Source organism: Nothoprocta perdicaria, unplaced genomic scaffold (genome assembly GCF_003342845.1).
Source record: "Nothoprocta perdicaria isolate Ctin4 unplaced genomic scaffold, notPer1 scaffold_13, whole genome shotgun sequence".
NCBI lineage: Eukaryota > Metazoa > Chordata > Aves > Tinamiformes > Tinamidae > Nothoprocta > Nothoprocta perdicaria.
Genome location: NW_020454427.1, coordinates 6251036 through 6274083, shown reverse-complemented (window position 1 = coordinate 6274083; position 23048 = coordinate 6251036). Strand labels below are relative to the sequence as shown.

The following is a 23048-nucleotide window of genomic DNA, read 5'->3' as shown; positions in this document are numbered from 1 at the left end:
TCTGAGTTATGCATATAAGTAGGCAGAAGATGCTATCTTTTTTTTTTAGTGCAGGCTCTGAACACAGTGGCATTCTTAGAATATGCCATTACAAATCTCATCAGACATCACAAGTATTTCAAGAATGTTCATTCCATATGCTTAAAACATCAGCTGTAAGGCTTTAACCTCCCAGTAGATGACAATTCTATAAAACAAATCCAAAAGTCTCACATTTACTCCTACAAAAGTCTAGAAGAAAGGAAAAGAACAGGGTGTAAATTCATGCCAGACAGCAGGCATATACATTTTTTCTTGCAAGGCTTTGTTATTCACAAAACATGCACTACTGAATTAGGGGAGGCAAGAGCAGTTTTATGAACATTCGTGTCCTGCTTAGTAAAAAGGCTTGTCTTCCTCTAAACAGCAGAAAACAAAGATAGATTTTAAGCCAGCTTATCAGACATTTAAATATATTCTCCCTCTTCAGAGTGTCATAATCACAGCTTTGTTTAAATACTGTCTTAGAGCATGCTTCTACATCAAAATAACACTTTGGGGGGTAAAAAAATAGGGAAAATATTTACAATAAGCAATTTTATATCTTTATAAAATAACTTTTGGCAACAATAAAGAGGCAACATTTGCCCATATCATCTTGCACACAGCAGTAACTGCATAACTTTTTTACCTACTGCTCTAGTATTGAGTTTCTTATACACGTTACTGGAAGGTTTATTGTAAAATCCTTCCTAGCTTCAAAAGGGTATAACACGATGCTAACACAACTTAAAGAACATACTCTGCTTTCTTGCCAGTTTTGCTTGTTTTTCAGTCATAATGGCTAAATAATTCAGGACCTTGCTGATGGCAGATTTGTGTCCAGATTTCCTGGCCCGAAACCAAACTGACTAGTTAGTCAGTGTTTGGTATGCATCTTTAAAAAGCTTAACTTAACTGAGACTGCTTGGTATCTCTGTCTGCAATAGCATATAGATTTTTATTTTTGAGCTTCCTTCATTCATGTTATGCTGAAAACCAACAAATATGTCACAGGCTCTTACTCTTTTCATCAAATCCTTACTGTGCCCATGCCTTAAAACATAACCTACGTCATCAGTACTGAATGCAATTTTAAGATCTAAATTTAATGCTTCTGCAGTTTCTAATGAGCAAATCCTTTTAAGGATAATCCTTAGCTTTTTCTTCCAGAGGGTAGCAAAAATAGATGAGGGAGATGAATATTAATTATCCAATCCATTCCAGTTTCAAAGCTCTAAGACTATGGCTTAAACAGATGACAAAATAAAACACAGACTTCTGTCATCACCCTCTTTCTCATAGCTTATTTTTTATATGTTTACAGATAAAACAGAACAGTCAAGAATTATTATTTTAAAACAGACTGAAGATTTAAGAACGTCAACATACCTGACTCAATAGAATACACAATTTCTGCATTTTTCCCTTTGTCCTTATCTAAAGCTGTAACCTGGAGCACTGCTGATCCCACAGCTGCCGACTCGTACACCCGTCCCTCGTAGGAAGTGCTGGTGAACCACGGTGCGTGATCGTTGGTGTCACTCACGTTAATGATGATCCTGGCATAGTTGCGCTTCACAGGAACATCCTGATCTCGAACCTAGAACAATTAGCACATTACCAGCCATTAGCACCATGCTATATTAGCCCTGTTATTGCAGTAGTTCATCCAATATTAGTAGTAATTCAGGGTTCAACCTGCACCAGTCACAGTCAAACTCAATATACACATAAAAGTTTATACTGGGCGAGAAGCAAAACAAAAAGGCATTTAAAAAAAAAAAAAGATATGATTGTTGCTATCTTCAGCAAATGAAGAACAAAGGTGTTTATTTACCATGACTGTAAGAATATGCTGGTTCATGGTCTCATGGTCCAGTTTTTCTGAAGTATAGAGAGTGCCAGTTGCCGGGTCCAGACGAAATTTTTTGAGACTGATGGGATCAGTGCTACCCTGCATAGTATAAATCAGTTTATTCTTCTCGTCTCTGTCTGTGGCACTGACTTGCAAAATTTCTGTCTCTGGTACAGTGTCTTCAGGTATAACAACTTCATATTTTGAAGTGGAAAACTGAGGCCTGTGATTATTTGTATCTATTACTTTGATGTACACCTGAAATGATATAATGGAAAGGGGAAAATATTAATGATATTTGGGAAACACAGAGGGAAATGGGATATCATTAGAAAATAGACCATAACGCTGCAAACCAAATTGTTTTTTTCCAGGAAAAAAGAAAATCTCACGATGTCCAAGTCTGCCTCCTTGACTCCAAAGTCAAAACAGAAGGCTCTGCAGTCAAAAATGCCTTTAAATAAGGTATCTTAAAAAGTAAACATTTGTGTATAATATGGAAAAGAATTCTGCAGTAACTCTGAAATTAAAAAAAAAATGATATTTGTCATTATGGATCACAGAGTTGGTGAAAATTCTCTTTATTTTTTTCAATTTTGGAATTTTAAGCAACGCTTTCCAAGGCAGCAGACGCTGCATGCCCTCACGTGGAAACAATCCTCTCCCAGCTTCTTACAGCTCCGAGCCTAGGCTGGTTGTAAACTACAGAAAGCAAAATGGAAAAGTGGTAGAAATCCTACAGCATGTTATTTCAAATTCAACTTTTTGTTCTTCTTGTGTGAAGCAGCAGGCAGCTGCTTGTCTCAGCATTTCACATAACATGCAATCCACAGCTATTAATACCTGGCGCCACTGCTGGAGAGACGATTTTACTGTATATCAACTATACAGTAAATTGGGGAACTATGCAGAGGCACGGATACCTCTGACGTATCTCAGGAAGTCTATTATAACACAAACTATCGCTGCTGGCAACAGGAAAATGCCGCCTCTGGCAGCCTATTAGAATTCCCAGAAGATGATGGCAAAGAGRGAAAAGAAACTAATTGTTTGACCTTTTAAAAAGCACCTTGATAAAGTTCCCTGCAATAGGTTTCTACGGAAACTAGGGAGTTTGGTTTCTGTCTCGGATTAGAAGCTGATTAAAGACAGAAAACTGGAGTCAGAATATTGATTTTCATCAGGAAGAGAGAGAAATCAGAACTAAGTACAATATCAGAGTGAAGTATGAATAAAGTAGGTGATTCAGGTTGTACTTCAGGTTTTAAATGCAAGGTTTTAAATACATTCATTACCAAAATCAATTGGAATATGAAAAAAAGATCCTTAACTATGTAATTTTTTTTAAATGTGTAAGAATACATTCTATTGTGTACTAGASTGTATACTGTATATATGTACATTATATAATCTAATGTATACKATAACTGAATTCAAAATTAAATAGTCACTTAAATAGCACTTTTGTTAAAACATCTGCTCACTTCACATTGATGCTCAAGAAAACAAAGCAAATTAATGATAACCAGCAAAAAGATATGCAGAAAAATCCGCCTTTCAAACCAAATCCAACTACACAAATACAGTTTGTATAAATAGAAGTCTAAAGGACAATGCACAGTTATTTCACTGTTAGCACATATAGGGATATTATGACTTCAAAATGAACACAGCTCAATCATTTTTTTGTTATTCAGTTTCCACCCACAGATAATTTAGACTCAGAAATACATTAAGTGAAAAAACAAAGTGTTTGAGAAAGATTTGAGAAATTTAATTAAAGATGACTATTTAGGTTCATGTGTATTTCTCTTGAAATAAGAAAATTAGAAAACCTAGGAAAACACAGGGGCAGGAGGGAATGCAGCCCCAGGAGTCTTAGACTCCCCAGGCGGGAAGGCCATCCCTGCTGCTGCAGCTTGACACTGTAACTACAGGAAACAGCAGTTCCAAAATGAAGCACCACAAAGTACTGTGCAAGGCATACGCTGAACACCAGGAGTGTGGTGATTGTGAAGCCAACACAACACCTCCAAGACCAACCACATAACCACATGGCCAAAAAAAACCCAACCAAGCCAAAACAAAAAACTTAGAACTATCTAAATTTGTCAGTCATTTTTGAGTTGAATTCAAAAAAGCTAAAAACTTCCAACCTGTAACTATTATGGAAACCTACTAACAATCCCTACTTTGGAGAGCCCCTGGAGACTTACTAGCGTTCTTATTGGTGCTCAGGGGCAAATGCTAGGGGTGTGATTTGGGTTTAAATGTCAAAGGACCAAATTTTCACGGGAACTGTGAAGGTCTGCAATTTAAACCAAAGACCACGGCTGGCCAGTTACAACTGTGAGTGCTGTTCTGAAGCCCCCCACAGAAAGTTTCTGTGCTTGAGACCGAAGCAACTACATCAATAATGTCCTCTTATAAAATAAAATTTAGAGTGCAGTTGAACCAGCCACAGCCCTTCTCAGTGCGATTAGAAGACGGGATATACTCGAATATGGAATACACTCATCTTGCTGAAGACAGAAGTCACCTGAGAGGCACACTAGAGAAAAGCTTGACATGAGTGCAATGCAATGGGAGCTCTGAAATAAAACAGCTGGAAACTGAAAAGACTCAACCTGTTTTGCAAGGCCATGTGAATGGCCACACTGCATGGCTGTGCTCTACTCATATTGATACAAGGAAGAATATTGAAAATGAGAATGGCAGTTATGTAGAGAAGAGTAAAGCGCAGGACTGCTGAGTGGAAGCAACTGAAATCTATTAATTATACCACAAGTGACACCCAAAGTTGCATAGAAATATGCTGATTACTAGTGAGTTATAGAGAATGTGTGCCACTGATAAAAAATTGCCCTGTTATATTCAAAAATTATATTCCTTTGGATTGTTTAAATCTTATTTAGTGTTTGCTGATTCCTTGTGGAGTTTAAGAACTCCTCCTGACTTTACTCATAATTATATTATGGCTATATCGACATGTTTATATTCATGTTCATAAACAAAGCTATATTAAAAGTTRTATCATCTGGAGAGAATATAATTGCATTCTTCTTCCAAAATGTCTCTGTGGAGCAGTCTGATGCTCACAAACAAAAATGCAAATTTAATCAATGAAGAGTATTCTATCCTTCATTCCCAAATCAATCCCGAAGTATAATATCCACATAAATTTTACATAAAACAAGATTCAGTATTTAGCAACAGAAAAGCAATATGGAAAGTACTGCAGTTAGCTTGAAACTTTCTTATGCATTTCTTCTAATAAAAAAAACAAATAGCAGTGCACGATATATATATGTGTGTATATATGTGTATATATATGTATATTTATTTATTTTAAAGCAACTGAATATTTCACGTACTGCTTCTTATTTCTGTGAATAACCAATTAAGGCTAAAACACTACGATCCAGAAACATTAGTACATTGATTTTTTTTTTCCAGTTATATTTCTTCCTATTTGTCTCTAAGTCATCTTTGTCAAACACCATCACTGTAGGCCTGGAATTTGTTTATTCTTGTTTTGCCTCATGCATTTGGCATTTAYACAATCTCCTAACAGCCTCCACGTCTACTGCTGCTGCCCTGTTTTTCAAATAAGCCATTTAACTGAAGGCCTGAAAGAGGCAAATGCCCTACAGATGTTCACGGCTTGAGGCCAGCCAAAGCCTCCTAAGAGACTCTGTGGATGGATTTGGTTTCTTATTCAACTCCTAACAATGTCTTGAAAACATCATTTCTTTTTTCAACCTAAATTTAAGATTATTTAATTTGCTGTTAATCAATGTTTASTGCATTTCAAAATGCTTACATCAATTATTTGTAGGCTGTAAGTTCTGTATTGCTTGTTCTTGATACATACTCAGGAGTCAGACTTTTTAAGACTTCTTAACTGATTATCAGTGCGTTAGAGGACTCAGCACATCATCAGCATTCAAATTTTCCTGGTCCTTATCTCRTCTGTGAGTAACAGAATTTATACACTAGTAGGTATAAATAACACCTTCACCTTAAGGGGAAATGAAAGTGTTGAGACTGAAACAGCAACATCATAACTTGTGCTTTTCCCACAGGCAAGGGAAATAGGAAGATTTCAAGCCTTCTATCCAGCATTTCTATTTCTGAGTGAAAAAAACGAATCCAATCAGTAGTTTTTTTATTACAAGCAAAACAATAAACTTGTTTCTCCAAATACTTTATGATGATTATAAGTACCAGTGGCAATAGTAACAGCTATGAGAGCAGCAAGTCCTAATTTACGCTCTACTGGGGGACGTGCTGTAGTTTTTGAATGTCCATGGTACACAGTGTCACTCACAATTGCCACCATTAAAGGAAACGGGGTGTCTCAAAGGAAGCTACTACCCTGGCAGCCTTCTTCTACTAGAATTCAGTCTATTTGACCTATTTAGCCTGTAGACATAGTCAGCTGAATAAAGTTTCTGTTTTAAATACTAAATATTTAAAAGAAATATTCTTCCCTCTAGATATCTAGATGAAAGAAGGAAGAAGATTATGAACGACGCAGAGGAACAAAAGAAACACGTGTATTTTGCACAAAGATGGAACAACAAGAAGTTAGGTTCCTAACAGAGATTTCTATGTACACAGCAGACCCCAGAAACCCTCCATTTGCCCTGCAAGTTTTGTAACTAAGGGTTAGCTAAATAGCAGGAAACACACATGTAGCACTATCCCCATCAGACTTTGTTGCAGTAAATAATTTGTCTCCCTTCCCTGTGGAAGAGGAGGGAACTCCTCTGCGCTCATGGCTTCATTCCTGCCAGTCTCAGATAAAACTTGCTTCCAAATACATCCATGTTCGGAGTTGGGGAGAGAAACTACATGGGAAAAACAGGATACACACATACCACAGCCTACCTTACTGTGGATTACTTTGAGTAATTCACTGAAGGCTGCTGGCCTAAAGCAAACTTTGTATTAGCCCAGCTGCAAAGAAGTTGTCAGGAGGAAAAGTTGGACGGAGGTAATTTGAAGAAATTTAGTTTGTCACAGACTAACAAAGACCCTCCAATATATGGCAATCTGGACCTTCCTTGAAGGTAAAAGAAACTACTCAGGAGAATGCACACCAAGATGTTATCCTCTAGAGCTTGTTTCCATATGGATACCATGCAGCAGGAGAAACTCAGTTTCATAAAACTGAATGTGGATACTGTACAGCTCGCCACTCACAGATTTTAAAATGATTTACAATGGTCTTCTAAATGCCCAGCTAAATAATCACATTATTTAATCACTTAGAGTAGCCGTACTCTAAGTGATTAGTCGTACTTCACATAAAGAGCTCAGTTTCTGCTCTCATTTACTGAGCTAACTTAGCCACATAATACAAAACAAAAGTCATTGATTTAGACTATGCTTTTATAACCTTCCACCTGGCCTACCAAACACTATGGCTGTGTGAACATCAGAATGTCAGTTTTCGACATAGTCCCCTTTTTTAATATAAATCAGATACACTGTCCATGTTGAAAAAAAAGTATAAAAGGAAAACAAAGCAAAACAAATTCTTGCAGTTACAAACCTCCCTTTACAAACACTTCACTAGCAGCTCCCTTACCTGAGTGCTGATAGTTCTGGTTCCATCTGTTGCCTCTACTGTCAAGTTGTAATTGGATCTCTGCTCTGCATCGAGCGGTCTAGCGACAACGATGGTGCCAGTGCCTTTGTCCACGTCAAATCGACTGTCGTAGTTGCCACCTTGTTCAAGAAATTGGGAGGAGGAAAAGTTCATAAAACACAGCCTTGCTTTACTCTTTCATGTATGTTCATGTTCTTCTTCAGATGCTTAATGAAGGTGGAACTATACAGACACATTTTAAACCCTCTACTGTTCTGGTGACAAGGTATGGTGACAGGTATTTAAATGAGAGTAGTTTTGGACAGAGCTGATTTGTCTGGCTCATGGAAAGTTCATAGGTACATTCAGAGCAAGATTCTCAGTTTTTTAATCAGAATTTAAGGATTGCAAAAGGCAGGAAATAGAGAATTATCAGGTGAAATATGATAGCTTATTTCATGCAGAAAGACAGGTTAAATAGCAAAAAGGTCCTTTATCTCACATCAGAAGGGCTCTCAAATTCATATCTCTTGGGTCAGAGTAAAAATTAAAATACTCATATATTTATAGTGATAAAGTTGAAAAAGCTACAGTGATGCTAAAGGATACTCAGGTCAATGCTGAGTATCTACAAGACCTCATGATCTAACCCCCTCCTGAGTAGGACTTGGATGAGCATTAAAAGCTTAAATGGTTTAAATATGCTCAAGCTCTTCTTCTGAAGCAAGTTAACTGATTTCCCTTGCAAAACTTGCAAATTATCCTTTTGAATATAGCCAAATAACCATGTAGATCAACAGCTACACTTATGTCTTTAAACATTTTGTTGGGCGTCATCACCTCTGTGCCACTCTGAGCAAATTATCATATGAACGCCCTATAGGCTCAAAAAATGATAAAATTGACTATTAACTACAATTGCTTTAGACTTGCCAATAAACCAAGAAAAATGGGGAAATTAATTTTTTTTGGTCAAGCCAGTGCTAGACATAGCAAAGCAACTTCTTCTAACTGTATGCATGTTTTTCTAATTATATTTTATATTAATACCATTGAGGTGTAACAAGTGCTTTATTTATTTACATCTAAAGTCTTATTACATGCTATGTTTTGTACATCATTGAATGCTTTTTATGAAAAGCCACGGCTAGAAGTGAGACAGTGAAGTACCAACGGTTGCCAAACTTATATTTAATCTAAGAGAGAGCAATAAACACTGCAATGGGCCCCCATTCCAACAGAAAAGGATTGCACCTTGAGAAGGTTCCATCACAAGACAGACATAACAATCCAGGAAAGATGGGCTGGATTATGCTTCACGGGATTTAAGATATTTAGAAAGAGTTAATAATAAGGATACATTTTTTTTTTTTTAAGTTTCACTGAAAGCCAGTTTCTTCTGTTGGCCTAGAAGTAGTTTGAATTACACAAATGGATATAAAATGAACAGCATGAAATGCAGCAGCTTTGTTTTCAGCAGACGCATGCGAAATCCTTTATTTGGTTTTGTGCAAGATGTCACCTTCAGAAAGTGAAGTGTCTGGCTTTTCTTTTATAGCTGATATGTGATATTGTTTTCTCAGATAGCTAGGAATTAAATTTAATATCTAGAATTTAATGTCTCAATGAAGCCATCTTCACTGTAAGAAGACAGCAGGATCAAGGGATACAAGAAGTACTCAGCTTTCCTGGTGTAAGGACAAGCTTACTGACTGACTTATTTATTCTGAAGTAAAGAAATTGCAAAGCTCTCTTCCAATTTTTCTAGCAGGGGTGATATCTGGCAATCCACTGAAGCAGCACCCAACCCAAATGTTTGCATCAGGTGCACTGAAAGTATAATAGCAACAGTTTTGGTGAAAAGCCAAAACTGGAAGCTCTAAAATGATGCTGTGTAAATGTAATGATGACAAAACAAAACAAAAACAAACCTGTCACAAATGCAACTGTGAGCACTTTGATCTCCGAAGAGTTAATAAAATAAATATTTTATAAATGTACGCTTTCATTTCAGATCTCATAATCTGGTAATAAATTATGTGATCTCAGCAGATACCTTCTGCTGTACAGTTCAGGTCACAAGCCATCTGAAAGATGTAAAATACTTCACTAGCAAGCTTGTCTCCTGGCTCAGCCAAAAAGAAAGAAAGCATGGAAAGCAAGCACAGAACATAAAGGAAAGCCGTCAATCAAATTATTTCATGCTATTAGAAACAGTAAAAGAGGGCAGTAAAGAGATCACCTTTAAGAGCAGCTAACTTGATAACATAATCCCACACCAAACTTTCCAAAACCCTTTTGTTAAGAAAACAGTTAAAATGTTTGCTTTCACAATCTGTAGGTAAGTCCTGCTCTCCCCTCCACATTAAAAAATAAATATAAAAATATATTTAAAAAAAAAAAACTTGAGAATTTTCTATATATGCCTTTTAGAATAACAGGAATAGATCATCTATTCTCTGTGTTAAGCATACAATAAAAATAAGTATCGAAGCTGTTCAAATTTCATGCTTATGAGAAGAAAAATCTATATAAAAACATTATCAGAATAATAAGACACTAACCAGAGTATACAGTAGTTAAAAAAATAAAACAATAGAAAATTAATTCCCAATATTTTAAACAAATTCTGCCAAACTAGAGACCTACCAAAATGCCATTGCTTCACCCTGTGGAAACTCTCAGGACTGAAGTTGTTGATGGCATCTGTGGCCTCTTCTACTTCATCATCTTCACATCTGTCAGCCACTTGCTATTAGTAGCACCATATTTTTTTTTTTAACCTTGCCCTTACTGGCCTCTTTATAGACTACAAGTATTTCTGACTATTGACTGGGTGATGCTGGTTGAACCAAGGCAGAGAGAAGCTCTCTTCATATTCCAGCTCTGCTTCCGTAAGCAATTTTAATGTTTTTTACTCCCATGTATGTGTGCACATATGCTTGGGAAACAGTAAAATGTCTCAGTTCCCAAAAACCTGCAATGCAGACATCTTAAGTCCCTGTGAGAATTCAAGGGGGCATCTGGAATCCTTTTCTCCCTCTATACCGATGAACAGATCTATGATCTTTCAGGTCATTATCGGAACATCCTCTGAAACAGGGCTCTACTGTCCTTGATTGCGAAAAATGTAAATGAGGACAGAACGTGTTTTTACTATCAGCTATACAGTAAACACTCTGTATTCCCTGTACTCGAAAGTCTACTGGCTAAGTCTAAAATTAAAGCATTTTATTCATTTTGCCACTACAGTATGTGTTTAATCACGTTACTGACTAGAATTCTCCTTTCAGTGGAAGGGGCTAAAGGCTCTTTTCAACAGCAAGAACACACACAGGCAGAAGTTTGCAGGGGCTATGAACATCCTGGAGGTTCCTTCCTCCTGGTACTGAAGGCACAGTGTAGAAAGGAGCAGTCAAGAGAACAAGTAGTGAATCTTAACAGTATAATCTCTTTGTATGTACTATCTCCATTTACAGAAAACTGGCATTTTACTTCTTTCCCTATCCCACTACCTACGAGATTAATTTGATTTATCTTAATTTCACTGACACACTATTCACAAGTCAATTCCAAACCTGTAACCCAGATATTTTTCAATGTGTTTTTCTTCTTCAAGTGCAGCATTCATTAAAATTTTAAAATCATTTTGACACATAATGAAATAAAAAATTCCAAGGGGGAGAGTGGAAATCACCTGTAGCTAAAGAATGTCAAAACCTTGTGTTGTTTAAGTTAAGAAAACAAGTTACAACGAGCCCTTCAGCATCTCACGCTTCTTGCATTTACTGCTAATGATCAAAGCCCCTAGTGCATCCTTACCCGTAATGTCAAACCAAAGTGGTGTTCCAAGGGGTTCAACAGCTATTACGCCAATCATGTGAGCAACTGGATCACTCTCCATCACCGTAAAAGAAAAAAATGTTTCCTCAAAATAAATGGGCTCTGGAGGTGGGGTTGGCTTTGGAATCCATTCTATATGAAGCCGTGTAGTTGATGATTTCTGTGGGCGACCGTTATCTACAGCTTTAATCTGTGAAATAGATACATCCTTTAGGCTACAGGATCACATAACTGATTATGTCACATAAATAGAAAAGCAGTAAGAAGTCCCAACCATGTTTGCTTATGTGAGATACATCCTAAAAGATTAAGTATTTCAAAAAGTGGCAGAGTAAAACCATGCAGCACCTAATAGTAGCATACAACCTATTTTCATAAATGCACTTTAATCTTGCTATCTTCCTGAAAGAAGTGTCAGAATCTGTGACTGTTTATGTTCTCTCATCGTGTTCATTAACCGTTAAGTTTTGGAAAGTGAATAACGGCTTCTTGATTCATTTTCCAAATACAGCCCTCTGAAATCATCCCGTAAGTAACACATAAGCAAAATGATACTGATACTTCTGCTTTTGCAGGCGCCTGCTCTCTTCCCACACCTCATCCACTCATCTGCCAGCTACAGAGTAAGAAGTGATGAGAACACAGAGAAAAGCACACTCCACGAATCCAGGATACATGAGATTCTCACTCACTGAAAGGATATCATATTCCCTGGCTGCCGAAACCTTCTTGGACGAAACCACTCCAGTTTTGGGCTCAATAAAGAATTTGCCGTGTTCATCGCCCTCTTCAATGCTGTAGGAGATCTCTGCGTTGGGCCCCTCGTCCTTGTCGGCGGCAATGACGCGGTAGATGGGCTCCCTCCTGGCGGCGCGCTCGCGGTCTGGCTTGCCCCGCTCCGGAAGCTGGATTTTGTAGAACTTTTGCAGGAATTGGGGCTTATTGTCATTCTCGTCTAAAACCTTCACAATCACTCGTGCAACAGTTGATTTTGCGGGAATACCGTTGTCTGTTACAGTCACCTGTTTTTATTAAAGTAACAATAATAAAAAATGTTAATGCTTAATATCATCTTTCTAATCTGTGGGCATTTTTTTAATGATAATTTCTTCAAACTACTACAACTGAACAGTACTTTCCAAACTTTATTTACTTACAAAGTATTAGTTCAAAGAAATATCACTTATTTGGTGAATTTTTATAAAAAACACTACAAAAATGTGTAATATACCTACTGTCTTAACATCCTGATGCTTAAGATACAGAATTTAGGAGCTAACAGATACACACTAAATCTCACTTTTGCAGCATGGTAACTGAAACATCAACTTGTGTCACAGATAACAGCTTCCTTGTTAATAGCTTCCTTGCAACTTTTAAATCTAATGGTTTGTTTTTGTTCCTCAAAAGATATAATTTAAAAGGCAAGCAGGAATATAACTGCCAGAATCTGGCAGGCCTATGCATTAGAATAAAACTATGCATTTTAAAACATAAAACCATTATGTTGCTAGAAAAAAAGGTTAAAAAAAAAGTCTTTTAGAGAATGCAAATAGTAATCTCTTTCCATATCCTAAATGAAATGGGAAATAGAACCAACTCTGCTCTCCCAGCAAGGCATGAGCTTTATTGAAAAGCTAGTAATAGAGTAAAAAATCTCCTTCAGTTCTTATTTTAGGACTGATCTGATGTTATTAATATGGACAATGAACAAAAATAAGAGTAAGAAATATGTTAATCTGAAATTAAAACATTTTTGTTAAAAACAAACAAGCAAAATCCTCCAAAACCAAAGCAAACTTGAAGCAAACACCTCCCCTCCCTAAACACACACTCATATCCTAGCACAGGAAATGCCAGAAATCCCAAAGTAGGTACAGAGCAACTCATCTGTTTACATAAAATTTGCATTGCCTGACCCAAAAGAATAAATGGCAAGTTTAACCTGCTCTTTTATAGAGCATGTTGAAAACAGATGCGCTAATTTAATTGTGTGATGCTGCAACCTTAAAATGGTGTTTGTGCTTTTTGTACGTACTACATTGTAATGATTTAAGTCAAATTTTCTCAGTTTACTTTTTTTTTTTTTTATTTGGTTATTGCAAGATCAAAAGGCAGGGCTTTGCTCTTATGAATTTTGTTGATACTATTACCCTGGAAGGGATCAAGGATGTAGACCGGAGTGCTAGCAGCCAACTGTCGACACCCATACACTGTTAGCATGATCTCTGGCAGAAGTTTGGGGCAAAGCTGATATAGCAAAGAAAATTCTGATAAAAATTTGGTGCAACAGCTGTTTTTATTTGTACATCAAAGGTATAGAAACGGGCCAGAACACTCCAGTGAACACTCAAGTGTCCACTGTATGTACTCCTGAGTCACGTAAGGATAGTTTATGAATTCTAGGAATACATTCACCGCTAAGTCTTCATTCAGCCTTTCACTTGAATTCCTATCAGAAAATATGTCTACAAATTTGGCAAACTTTGAGTAAAGCCAGAATAGCTGCCGTCACTATATTATTTTTGCCAATTTACTTTGCAGTCCCTTAGCTATTATTCAAGAGAAGATGGACAATAAAGTTTTCAGATAGGTTTTAGGTATAGTGCAACTATCACTGTGAATATTAAGTCTTCACTGCAGGTGAAGTATGATGCTTTTGTATCGCGTGACAGCAAGTATTAACTGGTACTCCTACAGTTGTCTACAATGTTGCTCTTTTTCCTTGTTTTACAGAAAACTAGAATAGCTATTACATAAATTCCAGCTGATCAATTAGAAGTGGCTAAATACGTGGAAGAAATATATAAAAATATTTAATGCTCTTTGACTCTCAATCTATAAAGTACATTTTACAACTGATCTATTAATGTGATTGATGAAAATAACATGCACAAAAACCTGCATTTCTTTTTCACAGGAAAAGGCAGGCTGAAATACCTATACCAATAATTAGGGAGCAAAAAAACCCTGAATCACACTCCTTTACTCTTTTAGTCATCACACCTTTGTACTGCTTGGAAGAAAATCTTGCTTTAGGAATATAAGGAACTGTCTTATATATGTATCTTAATTCTTTTCTCAAGAAAAGGTCCCAAAGCACTGTTTCTCCAAGACAGATAGTTCTATGAATTACAATATAATGAACACAGAAGCAAATTACTTCTGAAATTCAGCCTCCAAATTCTTCACATGGTAATCAAGTATGGAAAAGTAAAGGAATAATGAACTGTATCTCAGAGAACTAAAGAGATTATTTACCTCCAAAATGTGTTCTCCCTGCTGTTCTCGATCTAGTTTTCTAGATGTAGTTGTAATTAGACCTGTAAACACAAAAGAATAATTTAGTTCATTCAAAAAAATAACTGGAATGAAGATTAGGCTAAGCCAGTAATCACTGATATATCCCATCTCAACTTCTTAGGTGGTCTCAACTATTTTTACAGAACACAAGCTTTCATCAGGAACATTAGCTTTCAGGTGGTGGTGGTGGTGGTGTTGCCAGTCCCTGTGGGTTGTGAAAATATTCTTTGCAATCTGAAAGCTAAGTCTTCACTAAGCTACAGCCTTTAAAGACAGAGACAGTTCTATTTTCCAGTGTATCTGTGCATATCTCATGTTTCTGACAGGTGTAACATATGTAATCGTATCACATTAAGTCTTATTTGCATAATATCCTCACTCTTTTACAAAGGGTGTTCATTTTTCTTATTCAAAAGCTGTTCATAGATACTACCTGAATATTTACCCATCACCTTAGGAGAACCACCTGCTTGCATTTTTTGTGATATTACCAGGAAAATAAAAAAGGAGGAACTGAAGAGATATATTAAAGATGGGAAGCAGAACAACCCGTGTGTGTGTGTGTTGGCTTGATGTGGCAGTGAGGAGTCAAACAGTGCTGCTGTTGGCAATAGCAGAGAACAAGGAGGAGTTTTGTAAGACACAATTTCGCTGTATGAGTTTGATACAAGTTTGATGGAAGATGAGGAAGGCATGGTGAGCTCTGCTGCAGACAAGGCAACAAAATCAGCAAAGGGCTCTTAGCCAAATTAATTCCCCCAGCAGCAGGTTCACAATTTTAGCTATAGATTTTTGTGAAAAGTAAATTTAGCCAATTATTACTGAATGACCTGTCCACACCATGGATTAACTGTGCTAAGGAGGCTCCATGAAAAGCCAGGTTGGGTCCAGCAGGATTTACCAGCTCGAGCTCGGTGCCCTGTGAACACCGGGATCGTACCTGCGAGGCCAATCCGTATCTGCAAATGGTGCAAGGGCTTTTACGAGCACAAATCAAGTAACACCACTGTCTGGATCCATTCCCCAGCACAGAAACGCTGCTTAGCTCAGGTGCAGCACTAGCTCTGCCCGACTCAAGCCACCACTGCCCAAAACATCCCATGTTCTCTACTGGGGAAATCTATCATATACTAGAGATGGAGGATGGAGTTGTGACTGATGCCCTGCACTGTCACAAGGCTTTTTGTCTAATTACCAACATGTTTTTTACAGAGACAGGAAAGCACTGCCATCTTGCTCCTTAATTGCCAAACTGAAATATGGAGAAGAAATTACATGACTAAAGGCAATTAAAATCCAATCTGCATTCTCCATTTTCCTTTTTCTAACCACAGTGCAGGCCGTTTCTCTATTAATATAGGAACTCTTATATTTAAAATACAAATCCCTGTATCAACTTTTGATCTGCTACAGCAATAAAAAAGGCTTCATTTTTGTTTTACAGTTGACAACAGTAAAGCTCTTAAGTAGGAAAAGAAACATCAATAAAGATGTTTTCACTCTACAGAGAAACACCACAGAAACAGAATCGTAGCCCATCAGGGCACAACTACCCAGTACTTTTGTTGCAAGAGAATTGCAGCCTACATACGCCAACAAAATGGACAGCTGCTGCTAAACAATACAGCAAAACCTATACTGAGAGCAGTATTTTATCTGTCAAGTGTTCCTGCAACTGTTCTTCAAAAAATACATATTATAAAGCACGGCTGTTTCAGTTATGGTAAAAACTGCCCTTGTTTTGCCAGCAATTTGGTTTACCTGGAATCAAGTCCATTATATTCTAGACATAAAGCTCAATCATCTTGTTTTCCAGATGCCTCAGCTGCTTCCATGGAGCAGGGGGAGTTGCAGGTGACTTGAGGGAGCAGTCGCTCTCCTGCCACAGAGGCGAGGCAGAGCAAGAGGTTTCAGTACAGCCACCAAAGGAGCTGGCAGTTCAACAGCTGTGTGAGGATGCAGAGGATCTCAAAAATATATAATTGAATAAGTGAGTGAATAAATCAGTGAGGGCCTCTCCATGCCTGCACTTCTCTGCACACTCTTCCAGGACTCAGCATAAGGTGAGAATTCACCTCCCAGGGCAGCAGTGTGCAGGACAGCAGCTAACTCAGGGAGCAGAAAGACCTTCCACACCTTTCAACAGCTTCCCATCCACTTTTCCCCCTCCAGAGATTGCCACAGAGACCAGAACTGCTGTTAATAAGTGCCAGCTAGTATTTAGAAAGAAATAAGGCCTTTCTGTGAGTATGCCAGCCAGGCTTCCACTTCTACTGCATACTCCAGTTTATTGAAAAATCTAATTTCCTTTATCTTTTTTTTTTTAAATTTAATTGGTTGATATAACTCAGGAACAGGTAAACTGATAAATACCAGTATGGATAAAATAAACGGGCTTTAGTTTGTTAACATTTCCAACTCTTTTAACCAGGCATGCCACACAGTTCTGTTAAAACACTTCAGGCTATTAACAGACGGGTTTAGTCTTCACCATATACATCCTGTAAATTCAGCAGAAACTAGTGCCAACAAAGGAAATGTAACACTTCTGGATTTAGAATCACATACACATGCATGACATTCTTCCTACTTAACCCTTTGCTGCTGGCCACTCTGCTAAGTGAAAATCCAGCTCAACTGAAGATGATTCCATTAGTGGTATACAGCAATACAGCAGCTGATTTCCTCTGCTGCCACTTGCCTCAGAATTTTCACAACCGGAATTAACCCACAAGACAAATAAAAGATAAATTTTACTTCATCTCTGAAAAAAAGTTTGTAACAGGATCTGGTTTGAAATCCTTTTTCCATGGTGCAGAGAATCTGTTCATTGTGGAACAAGAAAAATGAGTGCAGGGGGACAGATCCCTGTGACAAAGCATTCATTTTCTCAGCAAAACTGACTCATACTTTGCAGTCTTATTTTACCCCTTTCCTTCTACTCTGCTTGCCACAACACCCCCAACCCCAGCAAAACAGGGACCTTCACTAATTTAAAGGACTGCCCATTATTCCATCTGGGAAGAGCTGCACACTGTAACCAAGTGGCAAGACTGGTCAGTTATCCTTGGGAAAACACAGCTTTATAAGAAAGATTTCTAAGCTAATGAAGAACAAATGTTATCTCTAGCAACCTAGTGCAAGCTTTTCATTCAGTAATGTTTCAAAATTCACTTCATGAGTAATATTTTCATAGCAGCAGCTGATACACATACATCTTTGGATGAACCACAGCTGCTCTGCTTCACTCACAGGAGAGGTACTAYAACAAACTCACCCTAACTCTAAACATCCCTATCTTAAAAGGCCAACAACAAGAACAAAAGTAGAATGCAGCAAATACATCTTGTTGCTCTCCCTTCCTTCCCTCTTTGTGTCTACACTACGGGGTATCTACTCTCTGTTTGATGTTGACTGTGAAATCAAAACAGTTACATCCACTTCCAAAGAGAATTCACTTCTGATTTGTATTTTAAACAGCAATAAAATGTAAGCACAGTAAGATATGCAACTATAGCATTCAATTATGTAAATATAAATAATCCTTTTATATCTTACATCTGAAACAAAAAATAGCACGAGAGCTGACATTAGCAGGGATTTATTTTAGTCCCCTATAAGCTTTCATCTCGGCGCCTATCACGTTACCAACTATAGCTCACTCTTTGTATCTGAAAAACTGCACATTATCAACACTCTCCATTGAGTGATGAAATAACGATTTTTTTTAAGTTAATCATTATATAAGTACTAGCATATTTTATTAATATTTGTGCTATGTTACTTGATATCTTTATGGCATGGATGATCTCAGTACAGAAAAAAGTGGCAAAACCCAAAAGGCCATCTCTGCAGCCGGGGGAGGAAGGTTCCAGATTTACTGCCTCGCTGCTTAGAGATCAGACTCTCTCTCCTCTCTGCACAGGCCTACGGCTATATACATTTGTGTACGATGTTTTCATTAGTGCATATATTGTCTTTTTGTGTGTGCATGCTGATATGTGTTCACAGACAGGCACACACTTTCCAAGTGCATACTCAGCTTTGCATAATGAAGTGTCTGGGGCTTTTTTTTTGGCTCCCAAAAGAAAACAAATTTGTAATCAGTAAAGATCCAAGGGCCAAAACATGTGCCAAGTCCACTAGCTGCCTCCAGTGAGTATGGACTGATATGCATGAATTGAATATAGAATAACATTACTTGAATTATAGTGTATGAAAATAAACACAGTTTCTTTGATCTTTGAGAGTGTTGGTACTGAAGTCCTATGAATATGAAAAGCAGTTACAACATTCTTATCACTAACTTGAATAGGTGCAGACATTACATTTTAATATGATGAGGGAGGTCCCACTTTTAGAGGTACATTTTGTTGATGAGATTTTTGTCTTTGTTCAACGCAAACCATAAGCAGTCAGCAGCAGCAATGACTCCTCTTGTGTTGGCCCAACTCCATCAGTTTAAGGCCCTAGATCAGTCAAATAATAATTACAAAAAATATATAAGTAAAGTCCCATTCCACTGGTTCCACCTCCAAAATGGTGAATTGCTGAGAAATATTAAAAAAAAGAGCGGGGAGGCTTTTTTTTTTTATGATGTCCTAATACTTAACCTCTCATGCTGATTTATATAAGCATGGATTTTAAATTCACACATAGTTGTAACAATAATCCAGTTTGACCACCGTGTAATACAGTCTAAACCATAGCATGAATTACAGCATATTTTCTATAATTCAAAGATCCATTATGGCTCATCAGGTAACAAAGAAGCCATCATACCTACAGGTAAAATTTCCAACTAATTATCCTCATTTACGAAATCGTGTATTACAGCCTGTTCAAGGCAACTTTTCCTTCTGGACAAGGGAGGTCTGCTTGCTTTTGTCTGATAGACTGAGAAGTCCACTATAATCTCTAAATCTCTAAAAGATGTTAAGTACTGGAATATAGTCATTCCCGAGTCATTCCTCTTTTATAACTAACAAAACTCCTCAAGTCTTGTCAGGAAGATCTTTTACGATACTGTTTTGAACAGGTTTCCAATATTTCAACGTTTTCTGAAAGAATAGACAAAATGATTGACAAGCACAATAACCTAATTGTTTCACTACTGCCACAGAAAGACAACTATTCTTTTTCACTCTGCTTTTTTCCTAGTGACTTCAAGATAAATGTGACAAACACCTCACCTACATTGCAATCAGTGACCACTAAAACAAAAGTCTGTATTTCCTTTCTAAGGAAATTCTTAATTCTAGTCATTCAAACATATGCTTTTGGCAAACGATAATCATAAATCTTCTCCTAGGCCAGCCAAGAGATGGCTTTAAATTCAAAGGAAATAAACAGGTTAATAAATAGGTTAATGATTATAAGAGCAGACAGATTGTTATCTGAGCAGATGAGACTTCTGCTTTTCAGCTGAAAAAAAAACGCAACTTTTATGTCTTATCAGTCAGAAAGAGATGAGTGTAAGGTTGGCAGTGTACTGTCTAGTATCTCAAGTCAAATGCAGGCTGCTAAATTATAAAACAACCCCAAGCCCCAGGCAATCATTGTACTAGAGAAAATCCATCACAAGGAAAATGAACAGCTTTGGTTTACAGGGTCTTAGAAACAGCTTCTTAGATATTTTACTTGCTTTTCATTCCTAAACTTCTTGTTCTAAACACATTAAAAGTTCTCATTAAAAACTAGCAGCAGCAGAATTGTTCCAAGTAATTTTCAAGAGGAGTGCTGAAAAATTGATTCTAAATACAAACTAGTGATGAAGGAGTTGCAAAGGCCTCTTCCACTCAAGTAAAGCTTTTAGAACTAATTTAATCTATTATTTTGTCCAAGGACCGACAAATGTAAAAGTGATGACACTTTTCAGGAAAAATGTTGAGAGCTCTGATTCTTCTTTCCACTCTCTTAGCTAATGGCTAACTAGAGGGCCATGTTCTTGGTTGCTTGCTCTCTCTGGTCTCTTGAATTTTCTGTTTTTGCTGCACAGTTGCTCACCTAGAAAAAAGATCACTCCGTGTGGCGCAGCCTGATGCTTAAGAGACTGTTCTGTGGAGTTTAAAACCCTTTGGAGGACTAAGGAGGAAATGGCATGCTTTTTTTTTTCACTTTAGATTTCAATTTTCTGATCAAGGTATTTTGAAAAAAAAAAAAAAAACCAGTTGCACCACCCCATGAATATTTAGTTTTAAAAGATAATTAAAAGGGCAGCCTTTAATTATAATTAAAAGGGCAGCCTTTAAAGATAATTAAAAGGTTGTATATCATGCTGAAAACACCTTTCCCTCTCCGTTCTCTATAGCATTAGTGCAGTTCACTAATCTCTCCAGAGCTTAGGTGTCTCTTCCCCTTCCTTTTCCACCTGCAGCAGTTAGGCCACCAGGACACTGCCACTAGCTCACAGGCAGCTAGTTAAACTTCAGGCTGAAGAAGAACTTGAGGCTGAAGAGCCCCAATACTTTATCAAGCGCTTTATCCAGCCACCACTGCTTGTTTTCTAGATCACGTTCTTGTATGTTCTGTTCGAGGTGCTGAAGGGCACGCGCTGGATTTCAAGTGAAATTCTTAAGAATCCTTTTTGAAATATCAATCTCAGCTGAAGAGTATCTTGCTCTTTGAACGGTACACCATGAAAATATGATTAATAACTGAGATATCTCGRTGCATCAAACAAGCCTAGTCTATAAGGGCTTGCCTGCACCAGCATATCAGTTGTGTACCAAGGTGCAATCCTCTCTCTGTTTATGAGTACGGAACATGTTGCCAGGGCAGACTGCAAACTTTGTATATTAAACTGAAAGTTACTTAATCCTACGCCTGATATTTCATAGCACTAGTGACAAGGTTCATCAGTAGCAATAGCCATTTAATTACTCAGTTCTAATACTACAAAGTCTAATTTTGTATGTCTATCTCACACTTTAAATGGTTTAGAAAAGTGAGTCTTAACAACAACCTGATTAAAAAAAAAAAGAATTTGATGATCAGAGTCCTCATTAATCATTTTAATGATCGCAAGCAGGAAGTAGAGACAAGCAGTCCACTAAGGATTATTAAAGTATGGCGCAGGGAGAAATAAAACCACTTAAAACAAACAACTAAGTAGTGAACGCAATAAGCATGGTGAAGCTTCAACTTTGAGACTAAATCTAAAACCTGTATTTAGTGATCGTATTGTACTGAAGGCTGCTCAAATGTGTCCTCCGTTAGCCATGTAGTTTCATTAATTATCCATAGCTATCCATATCCATAGCATATCCATTTAGCTTTGAGCACACTAGTTGGAGTATTTTCAGGCTGTTTTTGTTAAGAGATGTGGTATAACTGCCTCCCCACAGTTATTCTTTTACAAGTGTATCTACTTGGGGACTAATATAAATAATCTCAGCCTCTCAAAACAGTTATACTGGAAAAATAAACCTAAATCTAGAGCTCCTGCATTCCAAGCATTTGCTATATAGACAGTTTCATTCCCAATCATATTCTTCTAGTAGTTTGGTTCTCTCATACGAGAGAGAGAGAGAGAGAGAGAGAGAGAGAGAGAGAGAGAGARAGAGAGAGAGAGAGAGAGAGAGAAGGGCGAGAAGTAAGCCATGAGCAGTATCAAATGAAACAGGGAAAAAATGATACTTCTAATAACAAAAATAACTAAACATTTTCAAATGGAAAAAATACAATAATAAAAATTATATATGATTATACAAAGGAAACTAATAACACTGATGATGAATGTCCTGTGGGATGAACTTTGATCTTACTATCAAGAGAACACTATAAATTTTTGTTATCTCTTTGCTCACCTTGCAGAATCATTCTGCCTTCGATTCACCATCTGCTTTTTGAAAGCCACACCCACTGAAAGGCCAAATTCCTTTGGTAATTAATTGCTCCAGCTACCTTATCTTCATCATTCTCTTCTATTCTCTCATTTTGAGTCATGCTATTTCTAATAACTGCGTTATTTCCATAAAATCTCACAATACCTTAAAAGATCATTTCAGACTGACATAATCTTTACTCTGCTTAAATGGAAAGAAGGACCTTCACTCTCCTTTACAAAAAAAGGCCATTTTTTCCTTGACTAAAGGAAATATGTTTTTCAGCTTACTGAGACCAGCACTGAGCTTTTAACATGTTTTAAAAAAAGTCCTATCAGTTGGGAGAAATATTTAAGAGCCATGATTAAAGGACTGAGGTTAGCTTCGAGGGTCACTTCCTCTGCCTCAGATGTTTTTCAGCTTCGTGATTAATCTCCCATTAAATTGTTGTAACACATGTATGGATTAAGGAAGATTGTGCCAAATTCACAAAGTCAGAGGAAAAGACCATATAAAACTCTTTACATTTTATTCTGCTGGTAAAGCTACTAGCAAACACTTCCTCCAAAATGCAGGCTAGCTAAAGAAGTTCGATTTCAAATTT

General features: G+C 37.2%; 1 protein-coding gene across 3 annotated transcripts in view; it reads right to left on the bottom strand.

Annotated features, from left to right (window-relative positions):
- FAT1 (FAT atypical cadherin 1) overlaps positions 1–23048 on the bottom strand; it is a 92676-nt gene that overhangs the window by 29367 nt on the left and 40261 nt on the right. For 2 of the 3 annotated variants that reach the window (XM_026033561.1, XM_026033563.1), the window contains exons 3-8: positions 14577–14638; positions 12008–12337; positions 11295–11505; positions 7473–7612; positions 1859–2134; positions 1411–1621 (exon numbers count right to left, since the gene is read on the bottom strand). In XM_026033561.1, the coding sequence (XP_025889346.1) occupies positions 1411–1621; positions 1859–2134; positions 7473–7612; positions 11295–11505; positions 12008–12337; positions 14577–14638 (1230 nt within the window). Of the gene's footprint in view, positions 1–1410; positions 1622–1858; positions 2135–7472; positions 7613–9528; positions 9598–11294; positions 11506–12007; positions 12338–14576; positions 14639–23048 lie in introns of all 3 variants that reach the window. The other variant, XM_026033562.1, reaches the window with a different exon arrangement.